Here is a 24,314-nt window from a genome sequence, read left to right as displayed (position 1 = left end):
ATACATAAAAGAGGATCTAAAGAAATAAACAGATGTTGGCGGGAGCCGATTAGTGTATTGTATTAATTTTTTCTTTCACTCCATCCATCCATTCTCTTCAGTTTATCCGATATCAGGTCGCGGGGGCAGCAGCTTGAGCAGAGATGCCCAGACTTCCCTCTCCCTGGCCTCTTCTATGGCTCCTCTGGGGGAATTCAGAGGCGATCTCAGGCCAGCCGAAAGACAGAGTCCTTCCAGAGTGTCCTGTGTCTTCCTCGGGGCCTTCTCCCAGTTAGACGTGCCCGGAACACCTCACCAGGGAGGCGTCCAGGAGGCATCCTGATCAGATGCCCGAGCCACCTCATCTGACTCCTCTCGATGTGGAGCTTCTCATCCTATCTTTATGGGAAAGCCCAGACACCCTGCAGAGGAAACTCATTTCAGCCGCTTGTATTCGCGATCTCGTTCTTTCGGTCACTACCCATAGCTCATGACCATAGTTGAGGGTAGGAACAGAGATTGACCGGTAAATTGAGAGCTTTGCCTTTCGGCTCAGCTCCTTTTTTCACCACGACAGACCGATGCAGAGCCCGCATCACTGCAGATGCCGCACTTCACATTCATTGAAATTCTTTCACTTCACTTTTGCTTAACTTAATATTCTTCTTCACTAGTTTTCTTTTTTGCCACGCTTTTGTCACTTTCATTCTCGGGCCGTTTCAGTAGAAACCTGTCCAAGGAGCTTTGTTTCTTCCTCCCCTTTTAGAATGTTTCTGAAATGAGTTACGCAAGTGTCATTAAATAGCGCTGCTGCACGACCAGTTGCAACTTTTCCAGGGTGTTTCTTTTCAGTAAAGTCTGAAACTTTTTCCAGTGTTGCCAACACTTCCTTTATCTCGCTTGAACAGATAACCTCCTCCGCCTCTGCGATACCAATCTCCTGCAGAACCTTTGTATATTGCTGTGTCTGTAGTTCCATGAACTCCTCCGTCATCAATTCCTTGAAATGTGCGGCGACGTCGTATCTCGAATTTGGGCTCGTAACTCAAGGCAAAAAGTCAACCTAGTGACGGCTCGTATCTCAAAAAACTCGTATGTTGCAGCACTCGTATCTCAAGGTACCACTGTATTTAGCAAGTGAGGAGGGGAGAATAGGTGGATGTGTTCTGGTAGTGGTTAATGAGGTGGTGTTCAAAGGGTGTTGATCATAAAGTCTTAATTATTATGTGCCGCCTGTTCTTTTCAAGCCTGCATATGCTAAGTTCATGTCCAAATGTCTGTTAATGGCGTTTTCATTGGATAGACACGAGTCAGCCAGCTTTCTGGCACTGTTAGTATTAGCCTTGTATTTTATTTGCACTGAGTTCCATTGAATCCTTGGATTCCTGTATGTCTAATCCTTTTCCTCTGATGATGAAGCAGGCCCAGTGACCTATTAATAATAATAATAATATTTTACTGGTGTATTAATCCTGAGCAACTTACAACATTTGAGATCCCATTGGTCACATTGTTTTTTTCCCATTTGGAGTACAAACGGGTGAAGTGACTTGTTCATTGTCACCCAGTGTCAGTACCAGGATTTGACCCTACAACCTAAGGGCTTGAGGTGACTACACCACACTGTTTGTCAATAATATTAGCCCTGGTGGAGTTTGGTGGATTACTACAAATACTGTATGCAGTTACATAGCACTTCTAATACATCCAGTAAACCGATGGCAAAAAACCTATAACTAAAGTGTAAAAATTAAAAATTGTCCGGATGAAGCCAGGGGACCCAACTAGTGTAATGTATTTTACTTTCAAAATTATTGAAATGAATTTAATTTGACATTAACACGTCTATCATAATCTCACTAACCCTCGTTTGGAAAGCCCTGTTTTAAATTCTAAGGCTGTGTTTGTTTTTAGTCTTTTTAAATGTAAGACAAAAGTCTGCATTAGCCCCATTCAAGTTGGTGAGGGACTGTATGGTAATGGACTTGTGTCCCATCCGGTTTTTCTAAATGCCTGATGTCTTCTGTTGCTATGACAGGCTCTGCACGCCTGTGACTCTAAACTTGGGTTACAGTGGGATGAAGACAAATTTGTGTCATAAATACTTGAAAATGAAATGATCCTTTCCAGGCAGGAATATCTAAAAGGAAAAAAACTCAGGAAACAATAGAACTCTATGCATCAATTAAGGCTTGGATTTCAGCATGAGGTTACAAGAGTCCAGGTGCTCTTTAAAGACAAAGAAAGCTTTTGTTGTTGCTATTTTTTTTTCCCATTGTAGAATTAATTCAGAAGTAAAAATGCATGATTCATGTATGCTTGGGGAGCCTTGTGATAAATGAACTGAGTTACAATCGTATTTAATTTTTCGTGAATTTGACTAAAGGAGTTAAAATAAATTTGTATTCATCCACTGAAAATTATGGGCATGGCTACAGTTGTCTGGCCAACACACCACTCATTTTCGAAGTGGCTTATGCATTTCTGGGTCTCGGAGAGCAGATGCTTATTCCGGTTGCTCTGGGCTCGAGGCTGGAACCAACCTTGCAGGAGTAAGTGGAACACCCGAGGGAGCCTCCATAGGGAAAGTGCCAGGAACAGTTACAGGAATTGGAAATGAAGATGAGTTTCAAACCACGTGGCTGTCTCTGCACATGTGGCTAGTCTACTGTGTTGAGAAATGAGATGATCCATATGTCCATTCCAAATTTAAAATGTGGCTATTTAAGCTGATGACTGCATAACTGCTAGGTGAGGTGGGTGTCAAAGTTGATGACGACAGTTGCTGTTATCACCTGAGCATCTCATATTACAGGTGCATCTCAATAAATTAGAATATTTTGGAAAAGTTAATTTATTTGTTATTCAATTCAAAGAGTGAAAGTCATATATTTTATAGATTCATGTGATATATTTCAAGCGTTTATTTCTTTTCGTTTTGCTGATTATGGCCTACAGGTAATGTAACCTCAGAAATTCAGTATCTCAGAAAATTCGAATAGTAATAATAATAATTCTTTGCATTTATATAGCACTTTTCTCACTACTCCAAGCGCTCATCAATTGCAGGTTAATTGCGTTGCTCAAGGGCCCAGCAGAGCAGAGTCCCTATTGGCATTTACGGGATTTCTGATCGCCAGTGCAGATCCCTACCCTCAGAGCCACCACTCCGCCTTTAAGACCAATAAAGAAAAAAAAGCATTTTTAATACAGAAATGTTGGCCTACTGAAAAGTATGTCCATGTACCCACTCAGTACTTGGCCGGGGCTGCATCAGTGTGGCGTGGCATGGAGGCGATCAGCCTGTGGCACTGCGGAGGTATTATGGAAGCCCAGGATGCTTTGATCGTGGCCTTCAGCTTGTCTGCATTGTTGGGTCTGGTGTCTCTCATCTTCCTCTTGACCGATTCTCTATGGGGTTTAGGTCAGGCGAGTTTGCTGGCCAGTCTAGCACAGTAATACCACGGTCATTAAACCAGGTATTGGTACATTTGGCAGTGTGGGCAGGTGCCAAGTCCTGCTGGAAAATGAAATCCGCATCTCCATAAAGTTTGTCAGCATATGGAAGCATGGAGTGCTCTAAAATGTCCTGGTAGATGGCTGCACTGACTTTGGTGTTAATAAAACACAGTGGACCAACACCAGCAGATGACATGGCTCCCCAAATTATCACTGACTGTGGAAACTTCATACTGGACTTCAAGCAACTTGGATTCTGTGCCTCTCCACTCTTCCTCCAAACACTGGGACCTTGTTTTCCAAATGAAATGCAAAATTGACTTGCATCTGAAAAAGAAGACTCTGGACCACTGAGCAACAGTCCCGTCGGTTGCCTCCTTAGCAAGGTAGGACAGATCTGACATTGTGTCTGCTTCAGGAGTGGCCTGACACAAGGAACACTGTGACAGGTGTAGCCCACGTCCCGGATGCACACATCTGTGTGTGGTGGCTCTTGAAACACTGACTCCAGCCTCAGTCCACTCCTTGTGAATCTCCTCCAAATTCTTGAATGGGCTGTGCTTCACAATCCTCTCAAGGCCCCAGTTATCCCTGTTGCCTATGTGTTTTTTTTTCTGCTGTCACATTTTCTCCTTCCACTCTACTTTCCATTAATATGCTTGGATACAGCACTCTGTGAACAGACAGCTTCTTTAGCAGTGGCTTCCTCTCCTTGTAGAGGGTCTCAATGACTGTCTTCTGGACAACTGTCCAGTCCGCAGTCTGCCCCATGATTGTGTGGTGTATAGACCATTTCACGGCTCCGGACAACTTTGCAGGTATTTTGGGTTAATTAGCCGAGTGGAGTGGGACACCAGGAGTCTACAATATTGAACATTCTCACCATATTCTAATTTTCTTGAGATACTGATTTTTGAGTTTTCATTAGCTGTAAGCCATAATCAGCAGAATGAAAAGAAATAAATGCTTGAAATATATCACTATGTTTGCAATGAATCTATATAATACGAGTTTCACTTTTTGAAGTGAATTACTGAAATAAATTAACTTTTCAGTGATATTCTAATTTATTGAGATGCACCTGTATATGACTAGAAATCACAGGTTATGTTAAATTAGAGGACTGTGTGATGACTTTCCTGTAGAGTTTCACAAGCTCGCCCCTTTTTCTGAGTGGTAATAATGTGCTTCCTGACAGAGCTGGTGCCAATTCAAAGGCTTTACAGGTATGGCAAGTACTTTTTTACTTTCTGACTTGGTGTATAATGCAACATGAGAGCTATGAGCCTCTCCTGTGTTTGTCAGGTTCAAAACACCTGCTTTTCTTATTACTCGTAGCTGCATTCTGAGCACTCATTGATGGTCCGCTGTCACCTGCACACAAGCCCACCCCTGTGACACAAGCCATAGTTGTACCCATTCGAGTTTTGTCATGGCAGGTTGCAGACTGGTTGGACTGACTTGCTGGGAATGCCAAACTTGGTGGCGTGCACTGCAGGAATCTCCAACCAAAAATATGTAAACGAAGTCTGTGACTGAAAATTGCTGGAAAAGTCGTATAATGTGACCTGGACTTTAGTGCTTGAAGTCTTCCATTTTGACCAGACAGCAGTGTGGCTCTGTGCAAACATTGGTATGAGCAGGGAGCTAACTTTATTTATTTTATTTTTTTGTGGACTCTCATCACAAGTTGAAGCCAGGAAAGAGCTGGCATCAGTTATTATTTTGGAACAATCCCCTAACAACTGTGCTTTATGCTGGCAGACCATGAGAGGCCTTTACATTCATTTAACAGATGCTTTTCGGTAAAGCTACTTACAAATCATATTTGTATGAAATGAAAAAGTGGGGTAACACGCCTTTCACCAAAACGTAAAGACAATGTAAAGAGTTAGGCAGGACATTTATTTATTCACTTGACATCTGTTGCCAGATTTCCATTAGGGCTGTCGATTGAAGTGCTAGTCCTGTGATTTAATTTATCACTCCATGGTGGACATCCTCTGAGAGGCGTCTTGTAGGTATACAGCAGTTGTTTCCATATGCCTCACTGGTCCCAGCCTTTGTTTTACAGTGCCCAGCACTAGGCCTCTACATTTACTAAGAGGGGAATATCCTGGCAGATTTCTTTTTGTTTAATTTGATAGATCCAATCAAACAGTAGTCTGGATTGCTTCAGAAACAAAGACCATGAACAGAGGGTTGACTTTTAGTTTTATTTCAATGGTTACACAGACCTTGCAACATGTTGACATATTTTGCAATCACTTCTAAATGAAGTGCCCGTTTCAAAAGTAGCATTTTTTGCTAAGGCAGTTCCTAAACACCTACTACTGACCTTTTTAGTTTTTTTTTTTTCTCCCCCCTTCCCTATTGTTTAAGAAATAATGAGCCAAACAAAATGTTGAGGCAGAAGCAGGTAACAGCGAGAACTTTTCATTCCGTACTCATTTTAACACATTTCATGTTTCTTGACATTCTTTTAGCTGAAAGAGAACATTGTTTTTAAATGTTATCTGTGAAAGTAATTTTTTATATCCAGTACTGATTGAAACATCATGTACAAATGAGAAGCTAAGTTTGACATTTTGGATGCCATTTTAAATAGAGGCTGATATCTGAAAGAATTTAACATTGAAGAGAAGCAAAGTATTTGAAAAATGATCAAATCGGCACCTCGACTATGACATTTGACAGCAGAATGATGCATCTGCTGTTGGAGTATTGTCCATTTGTGTTTTGTTTGTCGAAGTTTTTTCAATACTACCCATTTCCTGTGGCTCTGCCCACGTAGTAGTGAAACAGGACAAACTTTAAAAATCAATAAAAAAACGGGTATCGCTAGTTAAGCAGAAAAACAGTTGTGCTCCAAAACACAGAGGTAGACCGACTACCCACTCCTGATGTCACGCTTCTCCCTCCTCTCGGCCCGCAACCTCTGTCGCTCGGATTAAAACGAATATATTGCCCCTGCAAGCAAACTATGCTTCTTAGCTTGATGATAGAAGTCGCAAAATCACCTGAAATGGTCAAGCAAATTCTAGAAAAAAAATCCAATCTAAATCTGTTAAGTAGTTAAGCGGATGTAAGAATTGCCCCCGAGGCTGGCATGCGAGTGAGGGTGGCCTCGGCCTGCTACGTCTCGTTTTGATTTGTGCAAATAAATCGGTACCACAAGCAAACTGTGATTCTTAGCGCGATGAGAGAGGTCGCAAATTCAACCAGAATGTTCAAGCAAATTATAGAAAAAACCCGATCTAAATCCATTAAGTAGTTCTCTCATTCTCTAGCTAAGCGGATATAAGATACGCCCCGAGGCTGGCATGTGAGTGAGAAGGGCCCTGCCCCTTTCCCCATGACATGCAGCCTCTCTCTTGGATTCACACAAATAAATCGCTACCACAAGCGAACTGTGATACTTAGCGGGATGATAGAAATCACAAAATCGAATGGAGTGTTCATGCAAATTATAGAAAAAAACCCGATCTAAACCGTTAAGTAGTTCTGTTGTGAAAAGGAGACATACAGACAGGTAGATGTTGGATTTTTGATATATATATATATATATATATATATATATATATATATATATATATATATATATATATATATATATATATATATATTAATGTAAAAATCATTTTCATGGCATTCGTAGTCTAAATCACAATCTGATTTGTATGGGTGGTTACCTACCAGGTAACGCTTGTGGTTGGTCTGCAAGTTGGCAAACATCCACCACGGTGCCCTCGTTCAGTTGCGAGAAGCAGATCATAGAATGGTTAAATAGTTTACTGTCAAATAATGCAAAGAGTACGCGACACGTTTTTTGCCCTAATTCTGGGCTCATCAGGCGTACACACTCACTGCACCCGCTCTCAGGGCTCGAACCTTGGACGTCAGAGGTGAAGCCTCTTTACGTTGCGCCACAGCGTGTGGTTCGTTTATTTGACAGCATGTAGATCAGGATAATTACATTCATGGCATTGGTAGTCTGAATCACAATCTGATTGTATGGGTGATTACCTACCAGGTAACGCTAGGTTCGATCCCCGAGAGGGGGTGCAGTGAGTGTGTATGCCTGATGAGCCCAGAATTAGGGTGTCCATAAAGTCCGTGTACAAAGAAACAGTAAAATTTTTTTATTGTTCTTTTTAATTTTCAACATGTCCACCATCATTACTAATACAAAGGGTAATATGATTCTGTAGTTCTCGGAAAACATTTTTAAGCTGATTTTCTTCACTAACACATGGCCTACCAGAATGTATATTATATAAAGCTGAACAAATGCAAAAGAGAGATACAGCAAAGCCCAGGCAGTCCTTACTTTGTAATTTAAAACATCAGCCATGAGGTAGGAGTGACTAAAGCTGATGTCCCGTTGCTTGACTTCTAGCAGACTGCAGTTGCTGGTCTCCATGCTGTGCCACGTTGATTTACTTGGCTGAAAATTCCTGGGCATGTCACATTTAGTGACTGTGTGTTCACTTGTGTCTTTTTCTGACAGCCAATAGCATGCTGCCTCACCGTGCCAGTTTTGTACAAAGCATTGGCAGCGTGCCTTTTTTATTGTTATTCAGACCATCCATCCATCCATTTTCTAACCCGCTGAATCCGAACACAGGGTCATGGGGGTCTGCTGGAGCCAATCCCAGCCAACACAGGGCACAAGGCAGGAACCAATCCCGGGCAGGGTGCCAACCCACCGCAGGACACACACAAACACACCCACACACCAGGGCCAATTTAGAATCGCCAATCCACCTAATCTGCATGTCTTTGGATTGTGGGAGGAAACCAGAGCGCCCGGAGGAAACCCACGAAGACACGGGGAGAACATGCAAACTCCACGCAGGGAGGACCCAGGAAGTGAACCCGGGTCTCCTAACTGCGAGGCAGCAGCGCTACCACTGCGCCACCGTGCCACAGAGCTTGCTGGTGTTGCCTGTATTGCAGGTTGGCTTGTGATTGTTTTGTATGTGGTACTCATTGATGTGTCCCTTTTGTGTATTCTGCACAGTATTAGAGTGAACATTGTCACCCTTTTTTAGTCAAAATGCTGTCAAGTCCAAGCCTCGTTTAGCACACTTTATTATCTTTGCTGAAGATGCCTGTTCCACATCCAGATATTAAAAGAATTTGACATGTAGTTTAAATACTTCTTTCGATTTAAGTGTTTCAGTGGGCGTTGCAGTGTGGGAAGGCAGTGAAATTTCCAGCACAAATTGAAAGTAATACAATTTAAAATGATTTAGTTTATGCATTTAATAAACATTCCTCCAAAAAATTATTATTTAATTAACATCCTTCCTTTATTCTTTGAGAGCTTACTTCCCAGAGGAACTTGTTCTGTCATTGCATATTGCCAGTAAGCAAATTTGTGACCATCTCCCAGGCTGCTATCATTACATTTAAGACGCTGATAAAGTTCATCCAACAACATTCCTTTTGTTTATGGGTGAATCCTTCACTCCAGGACATCAGTGGAAATTCAGTGGAAGTGCATTTCAAACTGAAACCAGACAGCACTGCTTCATACAAAGAGTTGTGGTACCCTGAAACAAGCTACCAAGACATGGGGTTGAAGGTGAAACCTTGACCACCTTTGAGAAGAATCTGGAGAAAATATTGGGATATCTTGGGTAATACCTAAACAAAATCAGTTTGATGGACTAAGCGTTCTCCTCATTTGTCAAATTTCTTATGTTCTTATATGTTCTACGTGCCCCTCGGGTGCTATTCGTGATAACTTACTGGCCTGATGATCCATTTATTTATAGGGGCTGTCATCTTTTCTGTTCACCAGGTCAGGCCTTGCTGCCAAAAAAGTCAAAAGAGCAGGCCTGATTTTTCCCGTGTCTCTCTGTGCACTCTGCCTAATGCAAAAGCAGCCAAGCTCAGAATGCATCATAGGTGACCCTCCATCTGATGGTGTCTCCCTCAGCCCACTTCATCAGATTTTATATGTAGATTGCTGCCCTGTGCAGTGGAAAATGAATGCAGTCAGCCACTGCGCTACACCTGGATGAATAGTATCAGAGCAATTACAGTATGTTGTTTTCGTTGTGATAGGCAACTGTAGCAAATATGTTTTGTTTTCTAGCTTTATCGATCCAGTAGAGTCACTTGGTCAAAGTCCAGCAGTCCTTGTGGGTCTCTTATCACACAGCGGTCAAGTTGGAGTTGGTGAAAACAAATAAAAGATGCAGGCTCCATTTTTTTCCACATATGGCTATCCCTTCGTGTACAGGGGTGATACATTCTGTAGTTTGCCAAAGTTTCTGTCCTCTAATCAACTTTTTTAAAAAAAAAAAAAAAAGCAACTTTTTTGTTTTATTGCTTTGTGGCTTACTTCTCACCAATGTGTTTTAAACTGTACCCCCTTTACTGTATATGTGTGGCTTGCAATCATGGAAGCCACCATTTTGAGGAACCAAAAAACAAATAAATATTTTAGATTGAATTATAATTATAGATAGATAAACATGTTTAATCTTAACATTAAGTATATGTAAACAAGTACAAAATGTCTTTGTTAGTATCACTTCACTTTCAAAATTAATTACACACAAAGCACAAGCAGCCTTGATGAGCATGAGAAATGTATGATGACACGAACACACATGATTCAAGCACTCGGATTCAGCTGACAGTTACAAATTTTATTCATAAAAGGTGGTATGCCAGGCTGTCTACAAAAATTTATTTAGCGTGCCTCTTTATCTATAAATTAAATATAAAAATTGAATTAAGTTTTTTCTTTTCTACATACCATTTTTGTTCAGTCTGAGTTTTCAGAGTCAATGCGGGACTTGGGATTTGTCTGAACTCTGGACAGTCCCACTCAAATCAGGACATCTAGCAACCCTGCTTGGAATGTTAACTGGGGTTCCACATTATTATTATTGCCATAGCCTTGGGTGATAACACAACTGGGATGACCTAGTAATTTGGCAAATAACCTCTTAAAATGCGGAAGCTGACATAAGAGCAGAGAGAGGGAAAAAAAATGGGGATATCTGCCATGTTTGGGCTTGCAGGTTTTCTTCTCTTGTTAAATATGAATGTTTGAGATATTTATTAGTGTGTTTCTGGTCATGGTTTCTGTTCTTTAATTAAAAATGATACATTGAAAGTAATCTGTTACAATGTGTGATGCATGTTACAATGGCAGTACAACATGACAAAAAAAAAAAATCTCTTGCAGTATGAATGTGATTATTTTACGCAGCAGCTCACTGTGAAGCCACAAGTGGTGTCTGCAGACTGTCACCTTTGATGTTTGGCTTTCCTCACTTACTGCGTCGTTGCTTTTCCTGTAACATTTTTTGCCTGCCTCTGCCTCCAGAGCATACTAAGAGAATCTGAGGAAAGCTGTCCATAGTCGTCATCTGTGTGTGCGTCTGCCCATCTACCTGCAGTTTGGACTTGAGGTGATCTTTCTGGGCTTCATGTATGAATACTTACTTTTGTTTTCTTTTTTTTCTTTTGAGGTTTATGAGTGGCGGCATACGGGCACACAGCCTAAGCAAAGACTGAAGCAGCCGGTGATTGGAGTGGGACAGGATGCCCATTCCTCCTCCCCCACCTCCACCGGCCCCTTCTGGACCTCCCCCACCCCCGACATTTAGTCAGGTGAGTGGCTTTTATGAATTAATGGTTGCTTTTAAACGGCTCTTCATTCCACAGCAAGTGTATTTGTTGTAAATGGCTTCTGATACTGTATGTGTGTATGTTCACCACTGTGTGATTTATTTATATAAAACTTAGTGTTCTGTGTGTCTCTTTCTTTCTCTTTTTCTTCTTTCTTTCTTATTTTTCTTTTTCTTTCTTTCTCCTTTTATTTCTCTTTCTGTCTTTCTTTTTCTCTTCTTTTTCTTTCATTCTTTTATTTTTCTCTTTCTCTTTTTCTTTATTTCTCTTCCTTTCTATCTCTTTCTTTCTCATTCTTTTTCTTTTTTCCCCTCTTTTTCTATTTCTTTTTATATAACCTTGTTGAAAATGCAACAGTGGAATTTGATTAGCGTTACATTGAATTCCTTTTCTGTCTTCCAAACACCTCATCTGCTATTTTTCCTACAACCTGGTAAACTTGACTTGTCAACTATTTTTCTATATACTACAAGCAAAATCCAACGTTCTCTTTCACGTCTTCCTTGGAGAGAAATTACTCCACCATCTTTCTCTTCATTGACTCACTGGCTGAACTCCACTTTAATAGTAATAATTCTTTACATTTTTATAGTGAGAACTCAGGTTTTCCAATGTTGTCATTTGTCCTAGTGTGTGTATATAAACACAGAGAACTCCAGTTTCTGTTTGACATCTTGCCTGAAGACGGGGCCCGAGTTGCCTTGAAATCTTGCATATCGTTATCTTTTTAGTTTGCCTATAAAAGGTGTCATTTTGCTTGACTTCTCACTACATCCATAATGGCTAACAGGGTACAGCACCCTAGTATTGCATTTCTATGTAAAGCACTTTTCCTAGTGAGTGGGGAGCCACTTCAACCACCACTAATGTGTAGCATCTGCCTGCTTTATGCAGTGGCAGCCATTTTTGCACCACTGTGCTCACCATAAATGAGCTATTAGCTGGTGAAGTGGAGAGAGAGAGAGCGCCAACTAGAGACAGGAGATGATTAAGCAACCAGAAGGAGGGCAGGACATTGGGGTACACCTACTCTTTATGAAGGATGCATAGGTTGACCTTTTATGACCACAGAGAATCAGAACCTCATTTTTATGGCTCATCCAAAGAAAGTTGGCATTCTTACAGCACGGCGTCCCCATCACTGTACTGAGGCTTTGGGATCCACACACAGACCAGGGGGTAAGTTTCTCCTACTGGCTTCACCAAGAACTTCTTCCAGCAGTAATCCAAACTTTTCCTGGTTGGTCTCCCATGCAAGTAGTTGCCGGGCCCTAACATGCTTAGCTTCAGGTGGATGACCTCTTCTGAAGTGCATGTAGTTTGGTTTGATGTCTTATTACTCTTGTGCTCTGCAGTCCTCTTTCACCTTCTTATTTACACTCCTGTATGGAACTTTTACTCTCCATGGCCTTTTACTTCCTTGTTTGCACTCATCAGCTTCGTTCCTCATCCACCTCTGTTCACTTTCATCGGTTTTACTCCTTTTCCACCACTTTGTTTCCGTTCATAAGTGACACGCACCTTCCATGTATCTCTTTATGCTAGTAAATAGCACTCATTTTCTTCCTGTTTCCTTTTACTCCCAAGCTGCACTGCTACTGCTTCATGCTTGCATTCAGGTGAGCTGCACCCCTCGTCCACCTCTTTGTTCACGCTCATAAACTGCATTCCTCTTCCACTGTTCTCTCTGTCTATGGTCTGAAATCTTTTATCCACATTTGCTTACAATAAGGTGTGCTGCACTCGGTCTCCCATTTCTGGTTAACCTGATAAGTGCTAATTGTTCTGTACAAGTCGATCTGCACAGGTGTAAACTGTAGTTCTTTTTCTCCTGCTTGGTTACACCTGACTTCCTTGCAGTTACTCTTAGCCATGTCCATTCTTATTCATACCTCATCATTTTTTTTTTCTGATGGAATTGTAAGAATGCTGTCATATGTGTCATTGTTGCTTCAACAATTCACAAAGCTATTTGTTTTAAATTTCAAGGATGCATATTCTGAGATTACTGGAGGATTGGTACATGTGTACGGTTACCAGACGTCCAGCAAAAGGAGGACCTGTCCTCCTTCCGGCAGGTATTGCCTAAATAGGTGAAAATGTCCGGCTTGCATCAATCACTGCCGTAACTGTGTTATTGGCTAAAATCGCATGCTGTCATCTCTTATATATTACATAAATCATTTATGTTTTATCGAAAACAATACGCGGTTACATGCCTACACCAGCTTCGCCATTTTGCGTTGTCTGTACTTGTTACACGAATATGCAGTATTCTTTTATTTAAAAATGTCATCCCGCAGTAACGCTAACAAGTGGAAATGCAAATTCTCGGACCACGTGAAAACGAAGTATCCGTGATTGGTGAAGGACGCACCGAAAATGAAGGAAAGTGTTTGGTTTGTGATTCTGACATGTCCGTTGCAAACAAGGGTACCTCTGGTTTAGAATGATGTTACCAGCGAAAAAACACAGAAACATGGCATACTTTCAAAGTTGTGCAAATGAAGCCAGTTAACTCAGAGCTGCTTAACATCTGCAAATTTTTTCTTTTGTATTCCTGAACACAATGCCAGCGTTGAAAGAGCATTTTCCTTGATCAACGCACAGTGGACAAAATAAAGAAATAGACAGTCTGACTCTATCAGAGAAATTCCTCTTACAAAGTATAATTTTAAGAACGTCTCTTGCCTGGAGTTCCACGCTTATGTGGCCGGGAACAATGAACTGCTACGAAAAGTCACCTCAGCTGGAAAATATGAAATTGCATAGTTATACTATAATTTTTAATTTTGATGACTCTTTTTGTGACCTATCAAATTACAGTATATACTCGCGTATAAGCTGGGTCTTGAAACCCGAAAAATCGATCATAAAATCAGACCCTGACTTATACACCCATTCAAAAAAATTCTATTTGTTTATTTATTTTTATTTTTTTTACATCTTCTTGCTTCCTCCAATCTCACACCAGTTTCTCAGACACATCGAATTTTGTTGCAGCATCTCGGTTACCAATTTATTTTGCCACATCACCGATGTTTAATTTAAAACAAGCTTCATATTTTCTTGTGATCGAACGCTCCATCTTAGATAAGGGATGCTCTGACGATAAAAGGTGTATGAGGGTGTGAGATATAAAAAACACAAATCGGTGCAAACGTCGCTTCGGAATAGTTCGGGTATTACTATGTGATCACGTAGGCTCAATACATAGAGAAAAGAAAAGGCCGTGTGCTGCATAGTTACTCTCTCAGGTGGACGTTAGCATATCATAATCTCCTGGACCAATAGCGTGAGTTTTCCACGTTCGACTTATACAACCGACATTATAAAAATACCAGAAATTATACATTAAAATCAAGCCCCGACTTATCTGCGGGAGAACTTATCTGTGATTATGTACGCTACTTTTCATTGTAACACAAGAGTTCACACTGTGTTTCGTGAAATAGAACGAGAAACGTTCTCTTTTGTCCTCCTTTATGACTTTCGGTGTCCTCCTTCGGGTTTGCAGGTATCTGGTAACCCTATACATGTGTCAAAAGAATCTTTGCTTTAAAAGGGAATGTGATTAACATCTGGATATAATTATAACTAGAGGGCCCTGCTATCCAGGAATGTTTCCTGACTTGCCTTCATTACTGTCATAGTGGGCTTCCGCCACCCATGATTTTAAATTGGATTCAGCAGGTTTAGTACTGTTATGTTATTAGAGAATGCAACAAAGAGCATTTGTCATTTTTCTGACAGGTTTTTCCATAGAATTCTATTTTTTGAGGGCGACAGATAAATTCTGGCAGCATTGTTTTATTTGTTAATGGATGGGTTTCTGTATTTTCAAGTAATGCAGAATTACTTTTAGGTGAGTTCTTGGCTGACAGTCCAAGGTATCATTTATAAGGAAGTCTTGTGCTCCTCTTCATTATTTGTGTTTTTTGTGTCTCAGGCCAATACCGAACCTCCAAGGCTGAATCGCGATGAACAGAAGGGGCGAGGAGCATTGCTGAATGATATCTGTAAAGGGGCCAAGTTAAAGAAGGTGACAGGTGTCAATGACCGAAGTGCACCTGTTCTAGAAAGTAAGCAACAATTAATTTTGCTTTCTACATTCTAATGTGAAGTTTTTTTATTTTCTTGTAACTTAACATTCCATCTTTGGGAAATGGTAGTGATGATTAAAAGGTTAATTTTCAAGTGAAATTTCCAGGTACAGTGTTAAGTCCTGTAGTCTCACTGTTCCAGACACCTATATTCAATTCTGAGCCCAGTCACACTTTTTTTTGCACATGTTTTCCTTTCTTCTGTTGCTTTTATTTTCTTCCACAGTCCAAAAACGTACACATGTAGGTAACTGAGGACACTAAATTGGGTTGTAGAGGAATTTTACCGTATATATATATATATATATATATATATATATATATATATATATATATATATATGAGACGCTACTACTACTAAGGATATGATTTTCATTCTAACCCCTTTCTTAATTAGTGACCTGTTTTTGCTGCTAATTAACTTCTTTTGAGTTAATTTTAATTGACTTGGTTTTTTTTAAAGATTTGTTCCCCTGAATTTCTGAATTGCTTCATTTCTTTCCTCAAATGGCACCCAAACAGAAATGAAATGTGAAGTGAGTGAGCCAGCAGAAGACCAACCAAGTCAGGGCCTCAATCTCCAACCAATTTCACTCCAAACATTTGCTTAATAGGGCACTGAGTCTTGTAATTCTATGGCTTGTCGCAGCTCTCATTATGCAATAGCAGACATTTCTGAAATTATTGATTTTCTCCTTTTTAAGAGCACTGACACAATGTTTTGTGGACCTGAGCAGATCAGCATTCCTGAGACCTTCACCTTTTGTTTATTTTCAGATACTGTATGACTAGCAGTGTTGGCCACGTTTTGGTTCACTTTGCATCTCATGATTTTTGGCTGCTAATTAACAAAAAAGAAACAATTAAGGAGTCTGAGTCCTCAAGAGCAAGTCAATGAAAATGAATTCAAAAGAATTTAATTGGCAGCAAAAACAGGTCACTAATTAAGAAAAGGGTTATAATGAAAACTTGCAGCCACTGAACCAGGAGTTGGGAACCCCTGTTCTAGACACTAGACTGGTGTGTTATCCAGGGTTGCTTGTGCCTGATGATACTTCAGATATATTTCTGAAACCTGGTATTGACAAATTTGGATTAAAAAAAAAGGATGCAATTGTGCATTCCACGTTCAAGGATGCCAATGCAAATTAAAGAGGAGTGTAATCTAGGGGGAAACACACACTTTTACAGAGAGCTTTAGGGATTTTGGAACCATTTGTATTTTGAAGAATACTTGGACAAGAATTAGAACGATTTGTCTAAACAAACATCTTAGAATAAATAGCCCTTTCTCATTTGTAACGTTATGTTCTTTGTTGACTGGAAGCACCTTTTTGGAAGAATGTTTTAATATCAAGTAGAAGCCTTTCTGTCCATTGGGTTTGTTCATTTCTCCAGAATAGGTCAATCAGCTGATTACTAAAAGTCTTAATTTGGTGGTGGCTTGCAGATTTCTAGGGCCATTATCTGAAGTAGTGATTCTTCATTTCTGTCCTAAATGCATTTTTGCCACCACTAAGTGTCCTCAAGTTTCAAACAAAAAGGCAGTGCACTCTCCTCTCTCAGGTGGGTGTTAGCATATCATAATCTTTTGGACCAATAGCGTGAAATTTCTGCATTCGACTTATACGACTGACATTATAAAATACCGGAAATTATACGTTAAAATCAAGCCCCGACTTATCCTCGGGAGAACTTAAATGTGAGTATATATGGTAGGTACTGTAGGTTTTTGTCTGGTTTCATCTCATTCATTTCTGAGAACGGTCAAAAGATGTGTACAGTCATATGAAAAAGTTTGGGAACCCCTCTTAATTCTTTGGATTTTTGTTTGTCATTGGCTCAGCTTTCAGAGTAGCAACTTCCTTTTAATATCTGACATGCCTTATGGAAATAGTAGCATTTTAGCAGTGAAGTTAAGTGTATTGGATTAACAGAAAATATGTAATATGCATCATAACAAAATTATACAGGTGCATAAATGTGGGCACCCAACAGAGATATGACATCAATACTTAGTTGAGCCTCCTTTTGCTTCTTTGAGCCTCTAGACACTGTCCTCCTATAGCCTTTGATGAGTGTCTGGATTCTGGATGGAGGTATTTCTGACTATTCTTCCATACAAAATCTCTCCAGTTCAGTTCAATTTGATTGCTACCGAGCATGGACGGCCTGCTTCAAATCATCCCATAAATTTTTGATGATATTCAAGTCAGGGGACTGTGACGGCCATTCTAGAACATTGTACTCCTCGCTCTGCATGAATGACTTTGTAGATTTCCAACTGTGTTTTGGGTCGTTGTCATGTTGGAATATCCAACCCCTGCGTAACTTCAACTTTGTGACTGATGCTTGAACATTATCCTGAAGAATTTGTTGATATTGGGTTGAATTCATCTGACCCTCAACTTTAACAAGGGCCCCAGTCCCTGAACTAGCCACACAGCCACGCAGCATGATGGGACCTCCACCAACTTTGACAGTAGGTAGCAGGTGTTTTTCTTGGATTGCAGTGTTTTTCTTCTGCCATGCAAAGCACTTTTTGTTCTGACCAAATAACTCAATTTTTGTCTCATCAGTCCAAAGCACTTTGTTCCAAAATGAATCTGGCTTGTCTAAATGAGTATTGGCATACAACAAGTGACTCTGTTTGTGGCGTGAGTGTAGAAAGGGCTTCTTTCTCATCACCCTGCCATACAAATTGCACTGAATTGTAGAACGATGTACAGATACACCATCTGCAGTGAGATGTTCTTGCAGGTCTTTGGAGGTGATCTGTGGGCTGTCTGTAACCATTCTCACAATCCTGCTCATATGCCGCTCCTGTATTTTTCTTGGCCTGCCAGACCTGCTGGATTTAACAGCAACTGTGCCTGTGGCCTTCCATTTTCTGATTCCATTCCTTACAGTTGAAACTGACAGTTTAAACCTCAGAGATGGCTTTTTGTAGCCTTCCCCTAAACCATGAGACTGAACAATCTTTGTTTTCAGATCTTTTGAGAGTTGCTTTGAGGATCCCATGCTGTCTGTCACTCTTCAGAGGAGAGTCAAAGCGAAGCACAACTTGCAATTGACCACCTTAAATACCTTTTACCACTTATGGTTGGACACGCCTGTCTATGAAGTTCAAGGCTTAACGAGCTCATCCAACCAATTTGTTATTGCAAGTAATCAGCATTGAGCAGTGACAGGCATTCAAATCAGCACAATGACAAGGGGACCCACATTTGTGCACAGCCAGTTTTTCACATTTGATTTCATTTCATACAACTAATAATCTTTGTTTGGAAGACACACCAATACTCCGATGTTTATAGGAAATGAAAGACATACCGCTGTTATCTTTTATGTTGAAAGGAGAGTCAACTATTATGCAGGCTGAAAGGGGTTCCCAAACTTTTTAATATGACTGGAAATTAGGATTATAGGCATCTCAAAAATGCTGTGGTATTAGTAACTGTGTGTATTTGTGTGTGTGTGTATTTGTGTGTGTGTTTGTGAATGGTAATGTATGTTTTGTCTGAAGTTAGTCTCCACCTTGTGAGTAGTGGAAAGAATAATCTGAAATAATCCACAAACTCATAATGATTAAAACAGACTTTGGAAATGGACCAAGCAATTGATGTGGATCTTGCCTTTGTCTTCTCTGCGCTAAACTGAAAAGACTAATTTTGTTTGATTTATCAGTTCACATCCCCAAGGTCTGGCAAATTTAGGGGAATAAATTGTTCTGAAACCAGTTGTATTTCAGAGAATTTAAGTACAAAACTAATGTACATGTGTTTTGTTTTTTTTTTTGTTTTTTTTTTTTTTGGCCTTTCCTTGTTTGTTTAAATTTTGTTAGGTTAGCAACTGAGAAATTGATATTAATAGATTATGTTTGGAAAAAGAACATACTTCTACCAAGATTTATGTATAGCCATTCTCAAAGCAAGAGGTAGGACCTGAAAGACGGACAACAATGGAACTGTCGATAAGAGGAGGATGAAGAGCATATTTTAAAAGTTAACCTCAGAAAGAAAACCCTGATTTACAAAGTCAGCTGAAGTTGTTAGCCATGTTTTAGATGTGCACAGTGTTTTATGCTGATAATTTACTCATTTGTATGTATGTGTCTTCCCTTTCTCCACCTTGGATCCCTCTTCACAAAGAGGAACTGGGCACTTTAGAAATAAGGCCGTAGATAAGGTAATAAAATGCAAACGTCATCAATAAATGCCTCTTTACTTAGATTTCCTGTTTTTATCTCTAGTTTTATTTCTCTTGTATGCCTGGCCTGGTTTGCGAATGTTAAAATTGGGACTTGGATTTGTCACGGGCTTGGAGAAGTGTTTGGTTTAGCACTTAATGCCCTGAATTGAAAGACATCTGGTTAAGAATTTGGCGCCTGTTAGCGTCTCCCCATGTGACTCTTAGCCTGTCTTTGCTGAAAATAGAAAAAAATCTGTAAAGCAAGAATTGTTGTATGGTTTGCTGTGAAGGGCTTAGTATAAACAAGTTAGACAGTGGATGCATAATGTAACATTCAGGTGCATTTGCCGAATGAGTTACCTGATATGAAAATTGGTGCATTTCACTTTTTTTTTTTTTTAATTTACATCTTCCAAGAGTCAGTTATTACCTGTTTGTTTATTGAATATTTTTGTAAGAAGTCATTTTCAAGTAACAAGTAATTGCAATGGTGAAATGTAGTTCTATGTGTTAGTAGACCACATTATTTTACAGTGCAGTCAAAATAGAGCCCAAATAGGCTGGTGGTGGTGGCTCAGAAGCTTACATAGACAACAGATTCCACTTCAAGTGATGTAAAGATGGCATTGATTGATGTGTCCACTTCTAAACCCCTATGTCTGTATCACTCTGGGCAGCTGCACTTTTCCTCTGTAATGAATTAGTTCAGACACTGTTTAGCTGCCTGTTGATAACGTTGGTTCTTTACAGTAATAATCTACAAATACAGGGCGAGTCAAAATTACGTTAACACTAATGAGTTATTTTTTTATCTCGACCACACGTTTCCAGGTCAGTGGATAGGTTGTGGTGGAGCATTGCCATGGCCTCCCCTCATTTGACACCATACAATTTCTGGTTAACGGGTATGGTGAAGGAGCGTTGCGTGTGTGTATATAGCAGGAGAGTTCATGATATCAATGACCTGAAGGACAGAATACGGACTGTGGTATTCTCTATTACCCGCAAAATGTGTCTCCGGGCTTTAAATGGTACTGTTGCTCGTTGGTTTTTGTGTGTTGAACATGATGGCTAAAAGCTTGAGACATTCTTGTAAATCCTCTTACACATATTAAGTATGTTTTATGAATAAATTGTTTCCGCCATTCAAATGTTAACATAATTTTGACTTGCCCTGCAATTAGTTCAGTCAATTCAGTCTTACATATTGCTTACAATAATTGCGTTCTCCTTTTATTTATTTCCAGAGAAGTGACTAGTGTGCTCTGATGGTTAAGATAGCCTAAGTAACAGAAGAATGTGTGGCGATATGTTGTGCGTGTGCGCTCTGCCCTGCCCTGTCTGGTGTTACTCACTCTATTGCATTGGCCAACTCAGCGGCTGTCAGATGAGTAGAAGAGAAAAATACACAAAATATCCAAGTTTGAGCAACTGCTCTGAAGGTAAAATTGAAACAGTAAACTGTTTCATAGTTGTAGTTGCACAGAACATTTTGTTCATTTTGAGATGGAGACGTTCACAAATTCGTCAGTGCTTTTCAATGGGAGATTTGTTTGAGATATCTGCAGGAAAACTGAACTGTCGCGAGAAGAAATTTATTTGAAGGGTAAGAAGTGTGTGGGCAGCACAGTGGGTAACGCTGCTGCCTCGCAGTAAGGAGACCTTGGTTTGCTTCCCGGGTCCTCCTTGCGTGGACCTGTTCTCCCTGGGTCTGCGTGGGTTTCCTCTGGTGCTCCGGTTTCCTCCCACAGGCACATTGGCGATCCTAAATTGTCCCTAATGTGTGCTTGGTGTGTGGGTGTGCCCTGCGGTGGGCTGGCACTCTGCCCGGGGTTTGTTTCCTGCCTTGTGCCCTGTGTTGGCTGGGATTGGCTCCAGCAGACCTCCGTGACCCTGTAGTTAGGATACTGTATAGCGGGTTGGATGATGGATGGATAAGAAGTGTGCCACATCTCAACAAAATTAGTCCACTGGTGTTGAGTTGTTTCATGCAGACCGACAGACGTGGGTTTTCATAGTAGGTTCTTCGCTACATTATATGCAGACACATACAGTGGGATGCAAAAGTTTGGGCAACCTTGTTAATAGTCATTATTTTCCTGTATAAATCGTTGGTTGTTACGATAAAAAATGTCAGTTAAATATATCATATAGGAGACACACACAGTGATATTTGAGAAGTGAAATGAAGTTTATTGGATTTACAGAAAGTGTGCAATAATTGTTCAAACAACATCAGGCAGGTGCATAAATTTGGGCACCACAAAAAAGAAATGAAATCAATATTTAGTAGATCCGCCTTTTGCAGAAATGACAGCCTCTAAACGCTTCCTGTAGGTTCCAATGAGAGTCTGGATTGTGGTTGAAGGTATTTTGGACCATTCCTCTTTACAAAACATCTCTAGTTCATTCAGGTTTGATGGCTTCCGAGCATGGACAGCTCTCTTTAACTCACACCACAGATTTTCAATTATATTCAGGTCTGGGGACTGAGATGGCCATTCCAGAACGTTGTACTTGTTCCTCTGCATGAATGCCTTAGTGGATTTTGAGCAGTGTTTCGGTCGTTGTCTTGTTGAAAGATCCAGCCCCGGCGCAGCTTCAGCTTTGTCACTTAATCCCTCAACATTGGTCTCCAGAATCTGCTGATACTGAGTGGAATCCATGTGTCCCTCAACTTTGACAAGATTCCCAGTCCCTGCACTGGCCACACAGCCCCACAGCATGATGGAACCACCACCATATTTTACTGTAGGTAGCAGGTGTTTTTCTTGGAATGCTGTGTTCTTTTTCCTCCATGCATAACGCCCTTGTTATGCCCAAATAACTCATTTTAGTTTCATCAGTCCACAGCACCTTATTCCAAAATGAAGCTGGCTTGTCCAAATGTGCTTGAGCAGACCTCAAGCGGCTCTGTTTGTGCTTCCTCTGCATCACTCTGCATACAGCATCTCCTTGTGTAAAGTGCGCCGAATGGTTGAACGATGCACAGTGACTCCATCTGCTGCAAGATGATGTTGTAGGTCTTTGGTGCTGGTCTGTGGGTTGACTCTGACTGTTCTCACCATTCGCCGCTTCTGTCTATCCGAAATCTTTCTTGGTCTGCCACTTCGAGCCTTAACTTGAACTGAGCCTGTGGTCTTCCATTTCCTCAATATGTTCCTAACTGTGGAAACAGACAGCTTCAATCTCTGGGACAGCTTTCTGTATCCTTCCCCTAAACCATGATGGTGAACAATCTTTGTCTTCAGGTCATTTGAGAGTTGTTTTGTGACCCCCATGTTGCTACTCTTCAGAGAAAATTAAAGGAGGAGGGAAACTTACAATTGACCCCCTTAAATACTCGGATTCACCTGTGTATGTAGGTCAGGGGTCACTGAGCTTACCAAGCCAATTGGAGTTCCAATAATTAGTTCTAAAAGTTTTGGAATCAATAAAATGACAACGGAGCCCAGATTTATGCACCTGCCTGATTTTGTTTGAACAATTATTGCACACTTTCTGTAAATCCAATAAACTTCATTTCACTTCTCAAATATCACTGTGTGTGTCTCCTATATGATATATTTAACTGACATTTTTTATCGTAACAACCTACGATTTATACAGGAAAATAATGACTATTAACAAGGTTGCCCAAACTTTTGCATCCCACTGTAAGTGCTTGCCCCAGTCAGCCACTGCTGTTTTTGTGCTTTTTCTTCCCTTCATAAGTAGCCACATCACACGTTTCTGTGTTGCCCCTGTTTATCTAGGTTTAATCACTACCGGCCTGGATATAAACCATGGTCTGGTAAGTGAAGCTTGTTTTCCTCTTAAGTGCTGTGAATAAACTACTTTGTCCCATTTCTTATCTTTTTGTACAGAGCCAAAAGGTGGTGGAGGAGGAGACAGAAGTGCAGGTGGAGGGGGTGGCAGTAGCAATTATGGCTCTAGTTCTGGGGGCCTACAGCCAATGGGAGGCCTCTTTTCAGGTGGAGTGCCCAAACTACGATCTGTGTCAGGTAAGAAAACAGTTGAGTGATCTTTTTATACCAGACATAGTTTTACAAGTGAAGACTTACTATTTTTACATCCTTGACTCTGAATGTTTTTGCTTTTCCAGATGGAAAACCTGCTTTGGTTCCCCCTAGCTCCAGAGCAGCGGCCCCAAAACCACCTGTCTTGTCCTCTTCAAGCTCCAGCAGTCGAGCCTACAATGATGCGGACTCCAATTCAAGCCGGAGTTCTCCTCCTGAACTTCCTCGTTCTCACAGACCTTCCTTACCAGATCTGTCTCGGCCAAATAGTGCTGCCAGCTCTTCTGGAGGAATGAAACATAGCTCATCTGCTCCACCACCCCCTCCCCCGGCTAATCGACGTGCAAATGCTCCCCCAGTCCCACCTGCAAGTAGCAAGGGACCATCCTACAATCGTGAAAAGCCATTGCCTCCAACTCCGGGTCAGAGGGGCCCATCAGTCCGTGATGGTCCTCCAGCTCCCCCACCACCAATTAAACCCCCTCCTTCTCCTCTCAACTCTGCTAGGCCAACCCCAACAGGGAGCAGCAGTTCATCACTTGCACCCCCACCTCCACCATATCGACAGCCTCCCACTGCCCCCAATGGTCCTTCTAGCCCTATCAATGAGGCAGCACCTGAACTTCCTAAAAGAAACAACTCGCTACACAGAAAAGCTCCTGGCAGTGGGTCGACACCAGTGCCCGTACGTGCCCATGCTCCGCCTCCTCCTCCTTCTCCACAAGGGGCTAGGCCGCCTCCCCCTGCAAGAGAACCCCCAGGTCGAAATCCAGGTAAGGAACCATTTAAATCGCTTGTTGTCTTTGCCATTGCTACAAATGAGAATCTGGGGATCAGTAGTCTTCCTTTTAATATGCCTGAATAGTTCTCTGGCCTGGTCCACACTAACATTGGTAAATTTTAAAAT

The 24,314-nt window shown here is 40.9% G+C and overlaps 1 protein-coding gene across 1 annotated transcript in view; it reads left to right on the top strand.

The window, feature by feature from the left end:
* LOC120517172 (WAS/WASL-interacting protein family member 2-like) overlaps positions 1–24,314 on the top strand; it is a 61,229-nt gene that overhangs the window by 25,996 nt on the left and 10,919 nt on the right. Inside the window, exons 2-5 of the mRNA XM_039739334.1 lie at positions 10,935–11,076; positions 15,044–15,176; positions 23,255–23,392; positions 23,494–24,180. Coding sequence (XP_039595268.1) covers positions 11,008–11,076; positions 15,044–15,176; positions 23,255–23,392; positions 23,494–24,180 — 1,027 coding nt within the window. The 5' untranslated portion in view covers positions 10,935–11,007. The remainder of the gene's footprint in view (positions 1–10,934; positions 11,077–15,043; positions 15,177–23,254; positions 23,393–23,493; positions 24,181–24,314) is intronic.

Source organism: Polypterus senegalus, chromosome 17, assembly GCF_016835505.1.
Source record: "Polypterus senegalus isolate Bchr_013 chromosome 17, ASM1683550v1, whole genome shotgun sequence".
NCBI lineage: Eukaryota > Metazoa > Chordata > Cladistia > Polypteriformes > Polypteridae > Polypterus > Polypterus senegalus.
The sequence above is the reverse complement of the archived record's forward strand: the minus strand, read 5'-3'. Positions and strand labels throughout refer to the sequence as shown.